The sequence below is a fragment of the Tiliqua scincoides genome, chromosome 8 (genome assembly GCF_035046505.1).
Source record: "Tiliqua scincoides isolate rTilSci1 chromosome 8, rTilSci1.hap2, whole genome shotgun sequence".
NCBI classification, from domain to species: domain Eukaryota; kingdom Metazoa; phylum Chordata; class Lepidosauria; order Squamata; family Scincidae; genus Tiliqua; species Tiliqua scincoides.
The window spans coordinates 41091657-41113772 of record NC_089828.1 but is presented as its reverse complement, the minus strand read 5'-3'; the positions used below and the strand labels follow the sequence as shown (position 1 = coordinate 41113772).

At 41.5% G+C, this 22116-nt stretch overlaps 1 protein-coding gene across 1 annotated transcript; it reads left to right on the top strand.

The window, feature by feature from the left end:
- The first annotated feature begins 4178 nt into the window (after nucleotides 1-4178).
- NMRK2 (nicotinamide riboside kinase 2) lies at nucleotides 4179-21711 on the top strand. The gene is made up of 8 exons (XM_066636678.1): nucleotides 4179-4345; nucleotides 8872-8962; nucleotides 12650-12698; nucleotides 13696-13867; nucleotides 18863-18934; nucleotides 20046-20152; nucleotides 21063-21148; nucleotides 21283-21711. The coding sequence occupies exons 1-7, from the start codon at nucleotides 4320-4322 to the stop codon at nucleotides 21146-21148; spliced, it is 603 nt and encodes a 200-aa protein (XP_066492775.1). The 5' UTR covers nucleotides 4179-4319; the 3' UTR covers nucleotides 21283-21711.
- The last annotated feature ends 405 nt before the right edge of the window (nucleotides 21712-22116 follow it).

Below are 22116 nucleotides of genomic sequence, written 5' to 3'. Positions count from 1 at the left end.
TTTTCCATTGGCTAGATCTAAGCTGCAAAAAATGGTAACTTTCAGCCCCACTCTTGGAGCAGCCACAAGGCAAAGGCCTTTTACAAAAATGACTTGCACCTGTCCAAGCTTTTCAAAAGCCTACAGAGAGAGTCACTGCACTGCCAAAGAGCATGATCACAATAGGCTGTAAAAGCCAAAGAGAAGCACTTTTTTTTTCTACAAAATGTACTGGCATCCCATTCCTAAAGAGAAGAAATCAAAAGAATTTGGTACTATCTCTATATAGCACTCAAAACTAGTTTGAAGTATCCTGTTCTTGATACTGAACCACTTTTTAAAGATAGTGCAGAACTGCACATAAATTTGTAATGGTTCAACTTCCTGATTTTAATGTTCTAGATTTGCATACATCAGTATTTTCCATGATATCTGGATTTTGTTTGTTTTTGCATGATTATCATTTTGCTTGCTGCTTTTACTTTATTCCTAGTACAATACTGTTGCTGTGTAAACCATGCAGATTGATACTAGACAGAAACAACTGTGTGTTCATAAAATCACATTTTAATTGAAACAAACTTTCTAGCGTTATGAAGCATTTCAGATGAAATTCTTTCACTCTCTTTCATTTCTGTCATTACAGGCCAATAATGAAATTTGGGTCACCACTAGGAGGTTAAAATGTTATTGCTGAGGCTTCACACTGGTTTGCATATATAAACCTCCTAACACTGAAGAACGTGATCAGTGAGTGTACTGGATAAACTTTGATACATACCACATTATGAACTCTGACTTATATGGAGCAACTGAAAGAGGATTAACTGCTGCTTTATGAGAAACACGAAACATGCAGTCATAAAAAAAGTGTCCTTTCTGTGATGAATAAGCCCTTTACCCTTCCTTAAGGGGGGGTATGTGTTTTTCCATAAGACATTTGATAGACATACTTTTCTTTTAGCATATATGAATTTTTTATTTATTAAAAGCATCAGTAATATTTTTGGGCTAAACCTGAAATGGAGACTTTTCATTACACAACTCCTGAAAACTGGGAGAAATCTTTACTTGCCGGTCCAGAGAAACTCCCTACCCTAAGCCTCACACTTCCTTCCTTCCTTCTTGAGCAAATGAGCAAGCTCAAGTCAGGATGTAATTCCACCAAATTCTATGTAATTCTAAGTCCCCCCTTCTGAAAAGTCCATCAAAAATTGCCATACTAGGTAAGATCACAAAGTACATCTAGCCCAGCACATGGTCACATGGATGCCCCAGAGAAAACAGGTAGCATTCCTCTGAGCATAGATCTTCTGTTTCAACTTATGCTCCCCATATTATCAAATTTGTTGTTTCAAAAACTGAATTGTTATCCATCTTCTGGCAATGAGTCTCCTAGATTAACTGCATTGCACAAATGGTAACACCTAAAAAGATAGCCCCACAAATACATGACAGTTTTACCAGATTAGTGGCACTAAAAGTGGCACGGCCCTGAAACTATTTTCATACTGCATTTCAACTCCTGGATGTACTGCACAGGAGTAAAGTACTCTGTCCAAGCCTTTTCGGCAATTTAGAGCCTGATCTTGTGGTCCATGCTGTGCCTCCACTTACTGCTGGGCTCCCGCCGGAGCTGGCTCAGCTCCTGCCAGTGCTGAGCCAGCATGCGGCAGGCACCCAGGTTCCACAGCTCGGCGGTCTCTGTGACCACTGGGCTGCAGAACGGGAGATGGGGTGTGTCAGGGGGCATGGGGGGAGGCGTTCCAGGGAGGGGGGAGGTGTGGCTTCAGGCGTGGGGGAGGCAAGTTGGGGGGCGGGGGAAAGGTGGATATGTGGAGCCGAGCTCCACAGGATCCAGGGCACTCGGTCAGGGTTGCTCGCCCTACACGAGCGCCTTCACTTTAGCGGGGATCAAACAGTCACTGCGGGGCTGCTTCCCTTACTTGGGGGAAGAGAACAAACGTCCCCTTCTCCCGAGGAGCCTCCTGTGGTAGTGCTGGAGGCGCTGGATCCGGCGGGAGCTCCCCGTGGAGCTGCCGGGTTCCACAGCTCCGGGCAGCTCAGGATTGGGCTGTTAAGCAGTTAGGAAAGATGATTTCTTTGAAATTGCCACCACTAACTTGTATGGACCACTTGGATGATCTGAACACACAACTGTGGATAGGAACTGCTCTCAGGCCCAGTTTTGGTATCCAAGAGGGTTCTGTTTCCAGAACCCATGTGGATGCCAAAAATCGCATTAAAGGAAATCCATTTAAAAAACAATGTCCCTTTGCTCACCAACTTAAAAACAGCCTTGCTTACCTTTGTAATATAGGACAGAGGCAGACAATAGTCTCTCTACAGATGCTTAGAAAGGCTTCACTCAAAGGCACTGACCCCTCTCTTCTCCTGGAGCACAACCTGGGGAAAAAATGCAAAGAGGAGGTGATAATCACTTCCCTTTGCATTCTTTCACATGTTAGGGGGAAGGGGGGGTTACCTGCCTTGGACTAAAGTTGTTCTAAGTGCCAGGAGAGAGAATGATGGACTGTGTGATGGCTACCTTCTCCCACATTAACAAAGCTATTATTAAATGAACTTTTCCCTTTAATTTAAAGAGTGCTTCTCATTACATTGAGATAAAACCTCAGGTCAAAAATCCGTGAGTAATTAGGTTATACCTGTACTTGGCCTAGCTGTTCAAGATTCTGTACCCTCCTTGTCAATTCAGGCATAAAATCTTTTTCAAGAAGGCACACATGGAATGAAATAAGCTAGACAGATGTTTCCATGGATGTTGATACAAAATTAGTAAATAGATCAAAAATAAGTGGATCGTGACCCACTTCCAGCTTGCAATAACAAAATTGGGAGAATAACAAAAGTGGGTTGTGTTTTTTTAGCTGTTCTGAGGCGCGGGGAGTCCTGCAGAGGAGTCCACAGGCTCTCCACATCCTCTAGAAGGCCATTGCTGCCAGCAATAAGTTTTAAGAAACCATTTTGACCCTGGCGCAAATGTGGTGATCGCATCACCACCACCACTGTCACCCCACTCCTTAAGGAGTCATAGACAGGGCTTCGCTGGCTAGGATGTTGCAACACCCCAGTTTGGGAACCTCTGTAGTAAGTACTTTCTGACAGCATTTCCCATTCAGTTTTTAATATGAAAATTAGTTTGTTGCTTTAATTTAGAAACAGACAGTTCTTCCACATCAGGTAAATTTTTAATGAATCATAGAGTTGGAAGATACCTTGAAGGTCATCTAGTCCAACTGCCTGCTCAGTACAGGTAACTACTACAGTATCCCTGACATGTGGTCATCCAGACTCTGCTTTAAAAACCTCCAACAAGGGACAGCCCGCTACTACCTGAAGCTGAAACAAGAGTCCAACAGCTCTTACAGTTAGGACATTCTTCCTCACACATTAAGCCTAAGTCTACTTCCTGTAGTTTCAACCCATTGGTTCTAATCTGTCCTTCAGGAGCTACAGAGAACATGTCCTCCCCTTCTTCTATGGAGAGCCCTTCAGGAACTTAAAGACAGCAATCATACAGATTATGGCTTTTACCCACTGGACAAAATAATTTAAGATGCAAAATGATCAAGGATTTTATATAATTTACAAGCTGTTTATTCTGTTTAATTTAAGCTACTTTGAGTGTCAATGGGTGCATTATACATAGAGGCAAATAAAATAGGTTGATTTTTTTTCTTTTTAAGTGTTTTTCTGTTTTTCTGTTTTAAGTGTTTTGTTTCTTTTTAAGTGTTTTCTAGGTAAGTGTTTGTAGAAGTTATACAAAATACTGTAGATGTGTGATTCCCATCTATAAAATTTTAAACTATAGGAGAAAGCTAAGATCTTCTAGGAGATATTAAGGCTAAACAGAAGAAAATAAACATTCTACCACAGAACTCTGAAAGTGTAAAAAGGGGGTGACATTTCTACTTTCCCATTACTAATTTAGGCAAAGGGAAGCCAGCCAAAAGCTATTTATAACAAAACAACCCAGACCAGTGAGAAGTAAGTGAAGATCCATGAAAAGTGTTTAACAGGTGCAGCTGCAGTGCGCATGACTACTCACATTGTGGTCAAGACTGGCTAAAATGTCCCTTCAACTCATGATAGCTACTAGTGCTTTTCCATCTCCTACAAGGGGCGGAGAAAGGGGGAGAGGCCATTGCCACAGTGGTGTATAAATGACAGACACAGACGCCTTTTTCCTGAATGAAATAGTTAAGCAGGGCAGAGCAAAGCTAGAGGCAGGCCAGTCACAGATCTTTGTTCTCTTTATTTTCTAACACTTCAAGTGTTTTTCCCTCTACATTCCTGCCTAAGCCAAAAACCACAAGACAATGAAGTACATCATAGGAATCGGAGGGTAAGTTGCTGTACTTATTGTTTGTATTTTCTTCACATTTGCATGCTCCAATGTGAAATACATTTTATATGTTAACTAAAGGGCAGATTTGAAACAAACTGGAATTAAGATGCTCATCCTTGTGCAACACTTCAGGCTGTATGAAATAAACGTTATAAAATAAACATTGGAATTGCTTAGCTCTTTCAAATTGAGTTTTAGTGCAAGGGGTATTTTTAAAATATATATTTAAAGGTTCTTCCACTATTACTTGCTCTAAGGATTTTTTTTTATTAAATAGGTAACTGGTATTGCAGTGTGGAACAAACTATACAACCCAAGAAACAAAAGATGGAGCAGATGGTACTTTGTATCCTGATGTGATCCAGAGGCCACCTGTAAAACATCCCTCTTGGGGATTCAAGGACAATGTAGTACTGTATGCAGTTAATCTGTTTGGAGCCTCAGTAGTCCTGTTTGCTCAAGATAGCAAGGAAGAGGCAGCAAATGCCTCTTCTGCTCCTGATCCACCAGATTTTTGTTTATAAGAACATGGAAAAGGTTTTTGTTTTGATTCTAGTTTTGTGTACAAAGTATATCAAGAAGTGTTCACTTTGCAAAGTGATGGTTCCTTGTCACTATTCTTAGACCCAATTTGAGGTGCTGTACATGTTAAAAGTCACTGTAAGGTGTGTTCAATGTATAATGTACTATGTCTTTCTTCTTGCTATCACCAGGAAAGGCTTATTTTAAAATGGCATATAAACAGAATTCAAGCAGGACTCTGTGTATATTTGAAATCACTTTTAAAATTCCTATTTCAGACTATGAAATACCGGAAGCCATCTTTTAATGTCCTTCCTAGATTTATTTTCTCATGAACATACTATCCAAGATACTGAGAGCCCAATCCTATGCATGTCTACTCAGAAGTAAGTTCCATTGCAGTCAATGGGGCTTACTCCCAGGAAAGTGTGGATAGGATTGGGCTGTGGGCCATTATTTTTCCCTCCATTACTAGAGCTGTAGTACAGTTAAAAGAGTGCCTACACAACTGAATGGCAAAAAAGAAGTGAGGGTTGTGGGAAATGGCTACAAGGAAGCATTTCCAAATGTGAATGTAATAAGTCTTTTAATAAGCTTGCCTGTTTTCACCTGTTTACTGTTTGCAAATTTTAAAAATCTGATACAAAGGCAACATCACTTTGCTTTCAGAATTTTCCATAGGAACTAGGACAAGCATGTGTTGGGGGAGGGGGATCTGTTATACAGGGTTTGCAGAGCCAATGGTTTGTTAAGCTGAATTCTCATCACAGTTGTGCTGCTATCTTAAATCAAGAAACATCCAGCAACATAACAAAGAGAAATAGTAACACAACTAGTGATGCTGTTTTGGGGGCTGTGCACTGGCAGCTGCACTGCATACTGGGGTCATTGTTAAATGCACAAAAGAAATAAGTACTTAGTCACTAAAGGATACTATTTTCTGCCAGGGTTTCCTGTCATATTTAACAAATTATGTTAAGCCTCCTGCATGAAAGCTCTCAAAAAATCAGAAAATGATTCTTTGTTACTAATATCCAGAAAGCTCTGGACCAGAGAAAAGCACATATTTTCAAAGCAGCCTTTCTGGATAACACTTTCTTTCCCCCATTCCTCAGAATATTATTATTTATATTATGCCATAATGGTGGCAGTTAAAACTTGCACAGAGAAAAGGGGGGGAAAGGCGTTCCTGCCTTCAAGGAGCTTACAACTTGAGATGCTGAGGGAAGCAGGGACATGTGATGGGTGGGCCTCCCCACTGGAGTCCTTTGAAAAGCATGGAGGCTGTGTGAGGCACCCAAGCATGGGTTGTGGGTGCTTGAGTGCCTCACATGGCAGCAGTGCTTTTCAAAGGACTTCAGTGGGGAGGCTCTGCCTCACCTGCCTCTCCACCCTGAGCCTCACAGGGGCTGTACTTTTCAAAGGATTCTGGTGAGGAGGCTCTGCCTCCCCACCCACCACACATCCCTGAAAGGAAGCATTGGAATACTGGGCTATGTACTGATAAGGAAGCCTTGTTCTCCCTACTCCAGGGTAAAGCCTCACAGATTCAGGCTACAATCCTATTCACACTTTCCTGGGAGTGAGCCCCATTGACTACAATGGGATTTACTTCTGAGTAGACATGGCTAGGACTGGGCTGTCAGTGGAAGGGGAGGGCTATGTAAGATACTGCAATATTTTCCTCAGAATACCAAGGGTATTGTGTACTAATTGTATTGTTGTGTACTAATCTGTTGTGAGAGAGATGGGAATACTTTTCTCCCCGTTTTGAAAAAACTCTTGCTTCTGCCTCACAAAAAGTGTGGTGTTGCTTACATAGCTGCTCAATGTAATAAATAAAAGGGACTGTAAAGCACAGTCAGGTTTTCCCGCCTTTTTCACGCACCCCCCCCCCCGCGCGGGAAACGGAGAGAAAACCGTTTAACTGACAAAGCTAAAAATGGTTTTAACCGCCACCCGCTGAAACCCGCGCGCGCCACAACAGCTCCAGGCAGTTGAGAAGTGCCAGCCAATGAGAGCCCAGTGCTGGGGGAGGCGGGCAATTTAAAAACGCCCATGTTACTCCTTTCCCCTCCCTCTTCTCTGAAGTGAGAGTCATCAGCTCACTCTAAGTAGGGACTGAGCCTAGGCGTGCCTTTTCAGGAGTAAGCCTCATTAAGCTCACTGAGGCTTAACTTCAGGGTCTGAGCCAACTTAACTGTTTACTTGGAAGTAACCTCACTGAGTTCAATAGGGTCTACTCAAACAAGCCTAAGCTTGCATCTGTGCAGCCCAAGCCTTTGCCTGCTTACTCAAAAGCAAGCCCTGAGGAGTTCAGTGGTGTTTACTCCCAGAAAAGTACATGTAGGACTCCCCATGGTGACCAGATACAATGGAGGACAGAGTGCCTATAGCTTTAATCATGGTATAGAAGAGGGAATTTTGACAGGTGTAACTCAGTAAGGAAGGGCTTTAAAAGCTGCAGCTGCCAAAATTCTCTCTTCTGTATCATGGTTAAAGGTATAGGCACTCCATCCTCCATCATATCTGGTCACTCTGTGTGGAACTGCAGCTGTAATCTTGATTACTTAGAGCAGCTGTTTTCAACCTTTTTATCTCATGGCACACTGACAAGGTGCTAAAATTGTCGAGGCACACCATCAGTTTTTTGACCGTTGACAAGGCACATTGCACTGCTGGCTGGGCCCTAATAATAAATGGCCCTCCCTCAAATTCCTGCAGCACATTTGCAGACCATTCAAGGCACACCAATGTTCTGTCACATAGTGATTGAAAAGTACTGATTTAAGAGTTAAGTCATACCTCCTCTGAAGTAATTGTGCATTGTACTGTAATTGTAAAATTTGGGATCTCTGCCCTGTCTCCTCTGCCTCAACCCCAAATGTTTTTAGCTAATGTAAGCAGCCTTTGTCCCTCTGTGCTCTGTTTATCTATTTATTGAAGGCATTCTTTTTTAATCAACATCCTCCTAGTCCGACTAACAAATCTAAAATAATGGGGAAAACATCAAGGTTGTTAAAATACACAATTATAGAACATTAATTGGTATTGCAGTGCAATCCCAGGTACTTTCACTGAAAGTAAATCCTACTAAGAGCCCAAACCTATCCATACTTTCCTGGGAGTAAACCCATTGACTATAATGGGATGTACTTCTGAGTAGACATGCATAGGATTGGGCCGTAAGCTATAGTGGCAGCCTCAAGAAACTGGTAATGTGCAGTGCAATTATATGCATGCTTGTTCAGAAGTCTCAATAGGGCATATTCCCAGATAAGTCTGCATAGGATTTCAGCCTAAATGAACAAAACAGAATAATCACAATAAATATAAACCTACAATATTTGATTAACACTGCAAACATTTTATCTAATAAAGCTCTTGTATCTTTTAGCTGAGTATGGGAAAAAATCAACATGTACAAGTTTTGCCCATAATGTCATCTCAATTCTTTAAAAAACTTTTGTTCAGTATTTGCTGGCCATGTAGCTTTACCTAGCAGAAAAGAATCTGACAGATCCAACTTTGTTTGCTGTGTTTGGCCAGAAAGAGGAATTGCAGTTACATTGAATTTTTTCATCTTTCACTCCTGGACGCAGTATGTGATTCTCTTCCAACATAAATACTGTTTTTCTCCTCACAATGACCCTGTGAGGTAGTTTAGGCTGAATAATGGGTCCAAGGTTACCAACAGAGTTTCATGGATGAGGATTTGAATCCCAGTTTCTCAGTCCTAGTCCAACTTTGACTACTATCAGTGGAATTGGGGGGGGGGGGGAATAGAAAAATCTTGAAAATCTCATTATTTGCATGTGTGTTATACAACAGCTTTTTCAATTAAAGATTTCTTTAACACTGAAAAATGTCAATCCTCTTTTCAGAAAATACAATAATTAAAGAATGAGGTGGTGTCTGTGAGAAGGTGACACACTCATTAAACATTGCTATTCTGTTCTAATTTTTTTCCCTGCAATTCTGCTTCGCATTTTCTTATCTAGCGTGACCAATGGTGGCAAAACCACTTTGACCAATAGACTTATCAAAGCACTTCCAAACTGTTGTGTTGTCCATCAAGATGATTTTTTCAAGGTAAGCATAATGTTTCTTATTTAGTTTAACTTTTGTTTTAATGCACATAGTTCTTGCAATGATTTCATGCATAATATGCATCATATGGGATTGAAGCATTTTTTTTAAGTACAAACCAGGTATGATTGTAGAGGGGTACTTCTTGAGGTATGGACGTGTTTTAGTACAAATTCATTTTTTTCAGTCAGAGGTACTTAATATAAGCAACGGTTTAGAGCACATACCCATGAGTAAAACATGATGTTTTACTAGATTAACTAATGTGAGATAAAAAAAACCCATCCTTTGTTTTCTGATTGTTGCAATCATAAACATGGATTAAAATCCTCACTTCAACATATTGCAGCTGTGGGGTAAGGAGAAATTCTTCCTGTACCACCCTTAAAACTCACTATAAGGTGGTTAAACAAAAAGGAGGTAATCAATGTACTTTAGGGTACTCTTTCATTGTCCTGGTCATCATTGCCACCTATAGGAAATAAAGCAGTAGTATTTTGTACCATTTTCTGTGTTGCTGTTTCTGCTAAGGAACCTGTTGCATGTTGTAGAGGTTCAGGGACATGTTTTATAATGGACACTGAATTTTCTTGAGGCAAAAACCACACTGGTTTGGCCCACAGAAGGACTTCATGAACTGAGAATGCTCCCTAAAACATAGCCACATTTCCCTGTTTCTGTGCATTACAGTGTACAATTAGTAGTAGTGAGTAAACTGCCTTTGAGGAAAGCTTGTTCTCCATTACTGATCTTAGTGGGGAATTCCAGAAATCCTTGAAATGCAGTTTTAAAACACAGGTATAAATCAATGTCACTAAGTGTGTTAGTCATGTACAATTTTATGCATGTTTGTTCATAAGTAAGCCCCATTGTTTTTAAAAAAAAGCCAATGGTAATTTTGAATAGCAACATTTGACTCTAAACAGGCTGGCATTTGAACATGAATTGATAATAAACCTTATGTCATCCTAAATTATCAGTGTGATGGAGTGTCCCCCATTATAATTATCCTCCTCTGAATAATTAATAAACCACTTCTTATTGCAACAGTTCCCAAACTTACCACTGCCACGGCAACCTTCATCCAAGGCGCCCTGTTGTGGGGGCACCATCGCACAAGATCTCATGAGCTATTGTCCTATTCTTGCAAGATCTTGTGATTCTTGCACCTGACAAGCTGGGAAGAACAGGCTGCATGGTGCCCAGTTTGGGAACCATTGCCTTATTGTGTAAGAATGCATATTTGTAATTTCTTGAAAGCTCCCAATATTTTTCACTTGAATTGTAGTTGTATTGTAATACACTATTTCTAATTAGCTTTTTAATTTGTTTTGTTTGGGGGTTTATTTTAAATAACTTAACATGGTAATGGCCCAATCATATCCAACTTTCCAGCACTAATGCAGCCATAGCAATGGGGCATGCTCTGCATCCTGCGGTGGGGGGGGGCAATCATGGAGGCCTCCTCAGGATAAGGAAACATTTGTTCCCTTCTTCCAGGCTGCATTGTGGCTTCATCATTGTTTGAAAGCTGGATAGGGTTGGGCCCTAAGGGAAAGATGTTGTAAATATATGGATTTTCCTCTTCTGCTACATCCCAGGCGGGTTCTCCCCTACCCTCTGCCATTAGTTAAAAGCGTTAAAACTTTAAAAAAAAGTTAAAATATAATGTTAAAAACCTTCAGATTTTCTTTCATAGTAACTATTCAGGTGTTTGAAAACCCTATATGTATTTTGGGACACCTCAGGATGCTGTCGTGACAGTAACTTTGCTATGAGATCTATCAGTGCATGAATATGCTTTTCCACAATCATTTCATCTAAATAACAGGATGGAGGATTCACAGACTCATGAGTACACACATACTAAACAATGTATTTTGTTTACATCTGATACAGCAGGACTAAAAATTGCCTGTGCCCCCAACTTGTATAATTGCTGGGGGAATGTATTCTGGTTCTTGAATCGTGGAAGTAGGAAATCTCATGAATTGCAATAGAACTTATTAAGTGTGCCTAGAAAACACACTTAATCCATTTCTGCCCAGCCCACATTTGGCGTGCATACATTTGGTCCCTGTTGGCCAGGGTATATACATTCGGCTCCTGTTGCATATATGCAACCTTGGGCAGAAATGGGTTAAATAAAAATTTGTTTGCATGGTATTAGGAAAAATCCACTCCCTTGGGGACCAGATGCCAGGTTGCCTGTTCTTTGAGTGATGCTAAAGAGGAAATTCTGGCAGATGCTGTCTTTATAACTTCTTTGACATGTCACTGTAACATGACAAGGGGCACCAACCAAGAGTGCCAAGGGGCACCAACCATGACAAGGGGCACCAACCAAGAGTCCTTCTGCTCAACTCTTAACAGTACCACAGTTCTGCCCTTTTATATTGTATATGCCCCATTGCAGTCTACATTATTAAGCATAGCAGCATCATACTCCTGAAGGCTTTTGCCATCTTGTAGTCTGATCCCTTTATAAGTATAACAGTAAGCCACTCTTACAGACATGCATAAATTTTCTTATGCTTAAATACAACCATTTTAGAATTTCTTTGTCTAACTTTCTTACAGGGTCTTTCTAACTTCCTTACTTTCTTAATATAAAATGAAGTTGAAAGCACACGCCCTTATCCATAATGTTTAAAATTTGGCAAAGCTGTATGACGGTCGTAGTGGGAACTAACTCCACGAGAACAGGAAGGCTGCAAGTTCCCAGCTGGCTCAGGGTTCCTGAGTCTTCAGTGGTCACAAAGTGAAAGAAAAAAAGGAAGCCACTGACTCTCCCTGCCATGGTACCATAGTTTGGGAAAAATTTATGCAACTACTTATGGCACAGGTGCCCTGCCCACATGGCAGTATCAGAAGCAAGGATTGTTGCTCTGTTGTATCTATTTTATAAATTGCTCCATAAATAAAGTTGAGATAAAAATGATAAATTAGATTTGCCAGCAACTTTATTTATATAACACCCATCAATGTATAGGTAACTTTATGTATAGTGAAGAGACAGATCCCTGCCCCAAAGAGACTTATAATCTAGATACTGAAGCAAGACAGATGTGGAGGGGTGGGGGAAGCAGTATAAACAGGGAACTATATGTGATTATTTCGGTTACTAAATGTACATGAAAATTACTGTAAGGAACTTTCAAATAGGTGATTATTATACTTGTATCTCACTCTTGTGGGTCTCAGGATATCTCTCATCCAGGCAGTTTAAAAGGTCAGTTGTATTTGGCCTTAGCAGGAGACTTGTGTCACATCCCTTCAGCTTGTTCTGTGGACCATAATCTAATACGGCAGCTATCACATAACACTGCTTATACACTAGCTTATATTTGCAATATCCTAAAATTGAAGCTCCACCATCAGAATCATACCTAATGTAAACCAATGCAGAGAATATTTGAAACTGGGAGTTGTGATTCTTGGAGACCACAAAGCAAAAGCTAAACATCTGGGGCAGGGTGTATGAAAGAGGTTGGGTAAGAACATCCAATTTCCCATTGTTTTGAACCATAGGTGTTTTCTTAAGTTGTTTCTTGCTTTTGGGGTGGGTTGGTGTGTGTGAGAGAGAAAGAGTGAGAGAGAGAGTTGCAGTAGTATCCAGGTTGTGATCGGATCATAGGTAACTGATCACCCTGCGTTTGCAGCAATGTTTTATTGGTCACTATATTTCAGCCACAAGATCAAATACAAGTCGGGGAAGACGGCTTTAAGCAATGGGATGGTAAGAACGGTGTTCGCTATAGGATGCAGTAATGTATATTTTCCTAAGTATATTTTTTATAACTACAGGTGGAGCCTATTTATCCGCATTAGTTCCGTTCCGTGACTCAGTGCGATTAACAAAAAACGCATTGTGCTAAATTCCATAGAGTTACGCAAATACACTGCAACCTGACACTTCCGGATGGAAGTAAACTAAGGCAGCTGTTATCAATCCCCTCCCCTCTGCTCTGTACTCAGCCCTCCCTGTTGCCAGCTGCCCTGCTTCTTTCACAGTTGGGATGCTGATCTTTTAAGAGTCCAACCCTATGCGTTTCTACTCAGTAGTAAGCCCCATTCCAGTCAATGGGGCTTACTCCCAGGAAAGTCTGAAGAGGATTGTAGGCTATATCTCATGCTTTGCTTGGTGGGAAGGCTTGCTTGTGTCGGTGATTGCCTGCACCATCTCAGTGGGGGGGGGGGGGATTTGGCAAACACTCCCTGGGTCTTTTTAAAGCAATCCCCTCTGTTGCTACCACACCTGCCCCTGTGTGAGTGAGTGAGAATGAGCAAGAGCTCCACCTTGCTACACCTGTTCTGGCTACAGAGATTTTTGGCCCCCCTTCCCCTCTTCAGCCTCTTTGCTGGCTCAGGGGCTCCAGGAGTGTTACTGTTCTTTTGCAAGGGGAACCTCTTCCAGGACTCCAGGGTTATTTCCCTGCCTGGGTGAGGCAGAGCCTTTTTGCAGTGTTCTGGGCTGCCTGGAAATGGAGGGAGACGCCAGCGCAGGGCAAAGGAGGCAAAGGTGTGTGTGACTTGTGGTTCCCCCACCCCATTCACATTGAGATAAATCTGCAGATAAAAAAATCCATGGATAAATAGGCTGCACCTGTATATTTTTAAATAATGACTTAATAGTAAATTTACATAAATCTATAATTATAATTTATATACTTTCATACTCTTAAGTTTCATTTTTTTTTGCACTGACTATTATATATATTTTTCCTTCTGACTAGTATTGTCTTCCTTGGATATGGATGCAATGGTGAGCACTGTACATGCATGGATTGAGAATCCTGTGAAGTTCGCCCGATCTCATGGTGTGAATGTTTCCCCTACTACAAAGGAGACCAGTTCTGATGATACTCATATACTGATCGTTGAAGGCTTCCTGCTGTACAATTACAGGTAATAATTTTTTTAAAAATGCTGTAAATAATTACGTCCAGAGTTGATGTTCAAGAACAAGAACACTTTCTTGTTTCCAGGTCATAAAAAGACTTACCTGCTGATTCATACAAATCAGGCTGCTGGTAAAGTCACTTGGGCAGGGCAATGATTTTTTTTTCTTACGTTGTGCAAAACAGAATGCTATCTCAGCAGATCAAGAATCTGTCATATACATCCAAACTACAAAGTTAAAGGCAGATTTCAACTGGTTTAACTTGCTAGAAATTGTGGTTCAATTTTAGTATTGATCTTGGTGAGGAAATTCCAGGGCCATTCAATAAGGTGGTTAGATGTGGTGGTTAGGTGCCTTATGTTTAAGAGATGTCCCTTATTTCACACACCACAGCTCCAAAATGCCTCTTAACTTCAAAATTTCAAACTGGGAACCTTATCCAGTTAACAGCACCCAGGATTCCTTAACTTGGAGCCATTAAAGTTAACCAATTAAACTTGAATTTTAGACATGCCACATTGAATCAAACTGAGGCAAGGAAACAACTGGTCAAGCATCACAGAGCATGCAGTCCTAAATGTACTTACTATGGGATAAATTCCATTAATTCCAAGAGAATTTGCTTCTGTGTTAAAATTGTGCTGTATTCATTGAGTAATACTCTCCTGGCATGGGTCAAGTAAATAGGAGGACAGTGTGAATCCAAGTGGTTTTATAGAGAAGAATCTTTAGATGGAATTGAATATCACCTTAAATATATATTTGGTGCAGTTTTTAGCACAGCCACACTATGTGCTCAGGGACACAAAATGCTTGAAATAAACATGGCCAGTAGTCCTAGTTCAGATGTCATGCCACTCTCCAGTCTGGAGTTACAGGAACAAGTCCAGAGCTAGTGCATTCCTCTGTTGCCTCATTTCAATCGATTCCTTCCTATTTAGCACAAAATATAGTTTGCTATTACATCCAAACCAGCAAAACAATAGTTTCGCATATAAATCAAGATTGCAAAGCATGGTATGAAGTTGTTTGTAGTCCAGGTTTGAAGAGAAAGTTCAAACCAACCTAGCTGAAGCTGAGAGCCATACAGTGCAGTTCTATTCATGGCTACTCAGAAGTAAGTCCCATTTTGTTCATTGTACATATTGCATCCAAACTCAGCTGTTTTAGGTAATTTAGAAATGTGACTTTTAGTTTCATTGGTAGCTAGTGATGACATGGATAATAGCCAAAAAGTGCCTACGATAAATATGCAATCTCATACTACACAGTATTTTTGATCACAACATATATGTATGCTTGGAGGGTGAACAACTTCAACTCCTCAGAATTCAACATAGCAGTTTTAGTCCCCAGAAGATTTGCCTGATATATTAGCACTTTCTGGTTTGTGTGCAACAAGTAACTACCAAACCACCTGTACAAAAGCACCTAATCTGAGAAGACTCTAATAGTCATGTGCAAAGCATTATTATTTTTAAACATTAGATAATTTGTGTCTTACTGCACTGTTATAATGTTTTAAAAACATCACACCTTCATGATGATTAGAGATTAAGGGGCCAATCCTATAGTCTGCATCGTGCCTCCGCAGCGCGGACTACAGTTGTAAACATGCCATAAGGCACGTTTGCAGGGCTTACCGCCGGGCTCCCACCAGAGGTGGCTCAGCTCCAACCGGCACTGAGCCACCGCCCAGCGGGCACCCGCATTCCGCAGCTCAGCAGTGCCTGCAACCACTGGGCTGCGGAACAGCAAACGGGGCAGGGATGGGGCCGTTCTGGGGAGGGGGGAGGCCGACGTGATGCGCCAGAGGCGTGCCTGGGGGCGGGCGGGCAGGAGGAGGATCCATGGAGCTCCGCTCCGCAGGATCCTAGGTGCTCGTGGAGGCTGTGTGATATTTTCCCCCTCTAACTACTTTTTCTTGATCCTGAACTTGGTGTGATTTAGGCTAGTCCAGAAATACACTAGATTTTGCATAGTAACTAAACAAAATTCCTCCTCATGATCCACTTTGTCTAGAGCTGCAATCCTATACACCAGTGATTCCTAAACTATACTAGGGAGTTGGGAGCACCATAAGTGTGTGGCTGGGGGAGGGGCTATGGCAGCAACGTGGTTGCCAGGATTGCGCTGCTACTGAGGGGGAGTTTAACTTACCTGAGTCAGTGCCGGCCTCCGGGGGTGCAGGATGCCTCTACAGGGATGCCTCCCCAAGCCTCTGTAACAGTACAGCAACACAATCAAAAAACACATCCTGTTTTCCATCACAAACTGGAAGTAGTTCTCAATCATATTTTACTGTTACAGAGGCTTTAGGAACCCTGCAGAGGCATCTGAAAAGTTCCCTGCATCCCCCAGAGACTGGTGCTCTCACAGGTAAGTTTTAAAAAAGCCCTCCTCCCCAGCAGCCACACAATCCTGAGGATAGCATTGCTGCCTTCCCCTCTTCCTGCTCCTTTAAGGAGCAGGGACAAGTGCTGCCTTGGCTGATGGGTTGTGACCTCCTAGTTTGGGAACCACTACTATCCAGTATTTCTCAAACTGTGGCTCGCAACCCACTAGGTGGGTCACGATCCAATTTCAGGTGGGTCCCCATTCATTTCAATATTTTATTTTTTAGACTTTATGCTACCCTGGTATGTGACTGCATTTGGAGAAATGTTACATATCTGTACTTTTAATAGGCTATTATGTAGTATATGCTTTTAACAATGATACTAAATGGGACTTATTCCTGGGTAAGTGTGTTTAGGAGTGCAGCCTTTGTTAAAAATTTTCTGGCTTGATGATGTCACTTCTGGTCATGACATCACTTCTGATGGGTCCTGACAAATTCTCATTCTAAAAAGTGGGTCCTGGTGCTAAAAGTTTGAAAACCACTGCTATACACACTACTGAACACAATAGAATTTACTTCTGTGTTCACAAGGATAGGCTTGTGCTGTAGTGTCTACCTTCAGCTGAAGTGGAATGACTGAGAATAGGTAGTATTTGACTCTCCATAGTGTTTCCTGTTGAAAAATCAACTGTACAAAGCAATGATTTTTAACTCTAAAAGTACCAGGTAGCAAAATTATACTTTCTGGTTAAATAGTGGTTTTATATGGGTGAATTTTCAGCAGGGAAAACCCCTACTTTTGAGATGTGATCCTGATCACAGCCTCATGTGGCTACTAACTGAATAACATCAGCCTGTAACAGCACCACCAAAACTTTATGCGTCACATGTAGTTTTTTTTTCTGCAGAAGTTATTTATTTCAATAGTGAAATCACTCTTCCTTAGGAAAAACAAATCAGTTCAAGTCAATTGCTGCTTTCATGTCAAACTGAAAGAATTATGCAAGCTGAACTTTTTTCTTTAGTCGAGAGGAGCAAAGTTTTACTTTCAAAATACCTCTCAACATGCTTGGCTATTTGAACAGGGTACAAAAGATTATTGTGTTGAAGGGATACCTCCAATCTTAAGGAAAATGATGGGGCATAGGGACAGTCACTATATTTTGTGGCAACCAAGAGTCCAATCCTGGGCTCAGTGCCACGGCTTCATGCTGCCATGCACTGTTGTAAACGTGCCGTAAGGCATGTTTGTGAGCCTCACCACTGGGCTACCGCCCGTGCTAGCCCAGCGCTGGCAGGTGCTGGGCCAGCGACGGGCTAGTTTGGGGTGGGCGCCCAGCCTCTGCTGCTCAGCATCTCACGGACTGCCAAGCCACGCCACGGTAAGCGGGGGAGGGGAGGAGGCGTTCTGGGGAGGGGGAGGCCAGCAGGGGGGAGGCATGATGGGGGGCAGGGAGGGGGTGGGCAGAAGGCATGCCGGAGGGAGGGAGGCGGGTCCGTGGAACTCCGCTCCACCGGATCCAAGGCATTCATGGAGGGCTTGGCACCCTCCAAAAGGTTGGTGGTAAAGTGAGTAGCCCCATTATGGGGCTGCTTCCCTTACCCGAGAGAAGAGGACGAAAGTCCCCTTCTCCCAAGGTGCTGCCTGTGGTAGTCTGAGGCACGCAGGATCCGGTGGCAGCCATATTCGGTACCGCTGAAACTGGGCGCCTTGGGCAACTCAGGATCGGGCTGTAAGCTGTTTGTTGATAAAACCGGCACCTCTAGAATACTAAAGGAAGCACAATATAGTGGGCAAGGGGAGATCCGCAGATCACCAGTATATGTTTAGAATGTGTTACTTTCTAAAGGTCACAGTAATTAGGGGATTATTATTATTATATTGTGGGCACACTTGCCAAACTCTAAAAGAAAATCAACTCAGTTCATGTAAAAGATGATCTTTGCAGATTACATGCACATCACAAGTGATCCTCAGGAGGGTTTTGGCAAATTGCCCCCAGCCTACACTACTTTGAAAGGACTGGAGATGGACTGGAGATCAAATCAACTCCAGTCTTGTCACCTTTGACAAAGCAATCAAAACTCTGTTGGGGAGCTTTTGGCAGTTGCTCTGTAGAATCCCAGTAGTTACTATCATGAACCACATCTTCAGCAGGCACAGAAGCATGAAATGGAGGCAATTTGCTGAATCTAGAGTGGGATTTGACTTGAATTTTTGATTTCCGATGTGGTGTTTCTGGTTATGCTATAGTCTTACAATGCACTACCAATGTCCAATCATTCGTCTTTCACAACCCATTGGCAAGCCTCATCCGCTTATTAATTGTGATTTATCATTCTGTGATGAAATTTTGCCCTCACTCAGTAGTTAAACATGTTGAGATCGTATAGTGTTTTTTCCTGCAGAAGAGCTAATTTGGTTGCCTATTTTGCACTAAATATATTTCCAAAGGCAACTATGATGTTATCTGAACTTTAGATTCATTCGGTTAATAGCATGTAATGCACACTTCAGTTGTACAGCAAAAAATCTGTACAACTGATGAAATGGGGCAAGAGAAATCATGAACAATCTTATGGAAGCAGGTGATTTAGAAAAGCTTTGTCACTTATTAATAAAGAATGAGTAATCTAGATTTATTTTGCACTTCCTCAGGCCACTGATTGACTTATTTGACAAACGTTACTACTTATCAATTCCATACAAAGAATGCAAGCAGAGAAGGAGGTAAGGGTGATCTTGTGACCTAAATCTCTTAACACTGAAGTTTTATCCTTTGTGTCTACTCCTATGAAATAATTGCAGGCTGAAGAATTAGAAAACTCCCCACCTGTTCACTTTCCAGTCCTGAACATATTTTTTTCTGGGAACCTAATAATACTGTTATGCACACTACTGTGTCTTCTGTCCAATGCTAATCTGTGCTGGTGCAGTGGGGCTGCATGGCCTCCACTATATCCAGCACAGCTTAGGAGCAGGCTGGAGGTCTCCTCAGGGTAAGAAGATTTTTCTCCCCCTTACTCCAAGTAACGCCTCAGCCTGCCCAATAGGGCTACTTGGATCTGCACCAACTAAATCTCTGGTGCAAATCCAGGCAGCCCCGTGTATGCTGTGGGATGCCAGACCCAGGAAAGAGGTTAAAATACAGCAAAGGCCTCCTCCACCAATCCCACCCTCCTAGGCATGTTCCACCATGCCCCTGCCCGGTGACACCCTCTCACAGCATCCAGAATGCTGTTCCCCCTCCTGCCTCTGCACTGTTTGGCACTTGTCTTACCTCCCCCAGCAGCTGGGGCCTTTGATGCAGCATTGGTGGGACAGCACAGGCCTTTCCATCTGCTCTGCAGAGTTGTTGCAAAAATGCTTTATGGCACATTTGCAGCACAGGAACTTCTACACTAGCAGACTAGGTAGAGTTGCACTTGTGAGTGCCATGCAACTGTGATGGTGACTACGGATAGTCAAACACTGATCTGTACTGCTTTATCCACTTGATGTTCCAGAGGAGTTTAGGATGCCTGCATGATTCTCATGATCGTGAAACTGAACTAGTCATCCACTCATTACACTGGTCAAATGAATTGAATTTATTTGATATTGCATCAAGTTTCTAAACTCAGATTTTAGACAGCTAAGTTCAGACTTAATTTAAGAATGAACTTTGATATAATGAACACCATTTTTCTGGAGTGGGAAAGCTGTGGGTAACAGAACTTATAACAACTAGAAATATGGCTTATTATGTAACCTGCAATTTCATACATATAGTTTGATGAAAAGCTATATTGTGTTTTGAAACAAGGCAAAGACTGTAGCCTAATGCTTTTCTTTTTTGTAGTACACGGAAATATACAGTGCCTGACCCTCCCGGTCTCTTTGATGGCCATGTCTGGCCCATGTATCTTAAACACAGAAAGGAAATGGAGGCCAGTGAAGTTGATGTTGGTAAGTCAATAGGGATGCAAATTGTATGGCGCCATGTATCTGTTTTTAAACATTCAAGAGTGTCTTTTGAGTTTTTATTGTAAGGAACACTTGACAATAACTTGATTGAGTCCCAATATGGGGAAAAACAAGATAAAAGTTTAGTTAATAAATATGGGGAAAACAACTAATGCTGTATATGTCAAGATGTGACAAGCTAGAGTGGCAAATGTCTTTTGTTAGCGTTTATGTAAGTCAATAATATATTGACAGCACAATTCTATTCTCTATACTGGCACAGCAACCAATGTGCTGTTGCAAATGTGCCGTAAAGCACGATGCGACTGTGCAGAAGATAGGGGCACCGGTGGGAAAGCCTACACCATCCCACCGCCGCCAGTGGAAGCCTCAACGTGCACCAGATTGGGAAACTTCCATGGAGGGCAGAGAGGGGGTGTAATGGAGTGGGAGGTAGGCAGGATTGGGGACACAGGCACACACTGTATCCTATCCTCCTTCCCAGGTCAGATGTGCAGGCATGGCTCCACTCAGACTTACTCTGGCAAATTAGCAGGTGTAGGTCTGAGTAAACCTGTTGTTGTGGGTAGGGCTTTTTCCCCAGGGTCACATTTCCCTTACTTTGAGGATACTTCCAGCCAGCTCAATTCCCACACAAGCTGAAGTGCAGCCCCTCTGGCCCCACCTGCATCAGTGCTGGATGGGATTGGGCTGGGAATTTGTGTGCAGCTCCATCATAATGTTTTGAATCATTGGTCTGCTGGTCCACTGATCCTGAAGGCTTATGTAAGAGCACTACAAGGCTGATAAAGATGTGTAGCTAGTAGGCTAGATATCTAAATCCATGCTAAATTTTAAAATCATTATGCACATTACTGCATGTGAAATTTTTAACTGTCTGTACTTTTTTCAGTATATCTGGATGGATTGAAGTCCAAAGATGACCTTTATATGCAGGTCTTTGAAGATATACAGAACAAGATTTTAAATTGTTCATAGGTGAATATATCTGTTTAGCTGGTGGGGGGATGTGCATGTAAGGAAGTGAGCAAGTATGCTCTCTTCATTTTTGCTATGGAATTGATGACTTTTTGCATAATTTGAATATTAAATTCCTTCTTCTTACTTTTCAGGATCTGTGGAAACCTGAAAGATCTGTGTACAAATTTGATGTAAATACTGTTTTGGATTTTAACATGTAGGTTATTAAAAATCTTTCTGATAACTGTCCTTTGAAAAATTTATGTATATAAATGAAAGCTAAGGTAATTTATTTACAACTCAGCTGTGGACATGATTTTTTAAAAATCTTATTTTATATTTCATTGCTTTAAATGTGTATGTTTTAAGGATGCTTTTTTTAAAAAACAAACACCTATATAAGGTTTTTAAAATATTTTTAAGTGTTTTAAGCCACTTTAGCTGTCTTCAGGAGATAAGCAGTATAAAAATTGAATAAATAAAATACTATTTATGTTTGTATCTTGATCAGTAGCAAATCTCTGCTTATTAATTGCTTGTATAACAATACATTGTACTCTAAGTAAAGAGGCATATTTGTGTTTGGTCTCATTTTTTTTTTTATGCTGAGAAATATTATTTGGCACTGTTGGCATTCTACAGTAGACCCCACTTTGGGTGGATTATACATGCAATTTTCAGAGCCATTCTGGAGTGATTTTAATGCATGAAAATACACTGCCATGAGGCTGGGTGACTTCCTTCCTTTCAAGTGAAAGGCCTAAGGGGCCTAAGTGTTGCTTTTTAAGTGGCAGAAGAAATTAGTCAACATTTCTAAATAACCTGTGAAAAAGTTAGAAATATATTTAGAAAAAAATTAGTAATATCACTGATTAAAGTTATATAAATACATATCCTCAGTGACATACTCAAACAGTTTAAGATACCAACAGTGCAATCCTGTACATATGTACTTAGAAATAAGTCCCACTACAGGGTAAACCAAA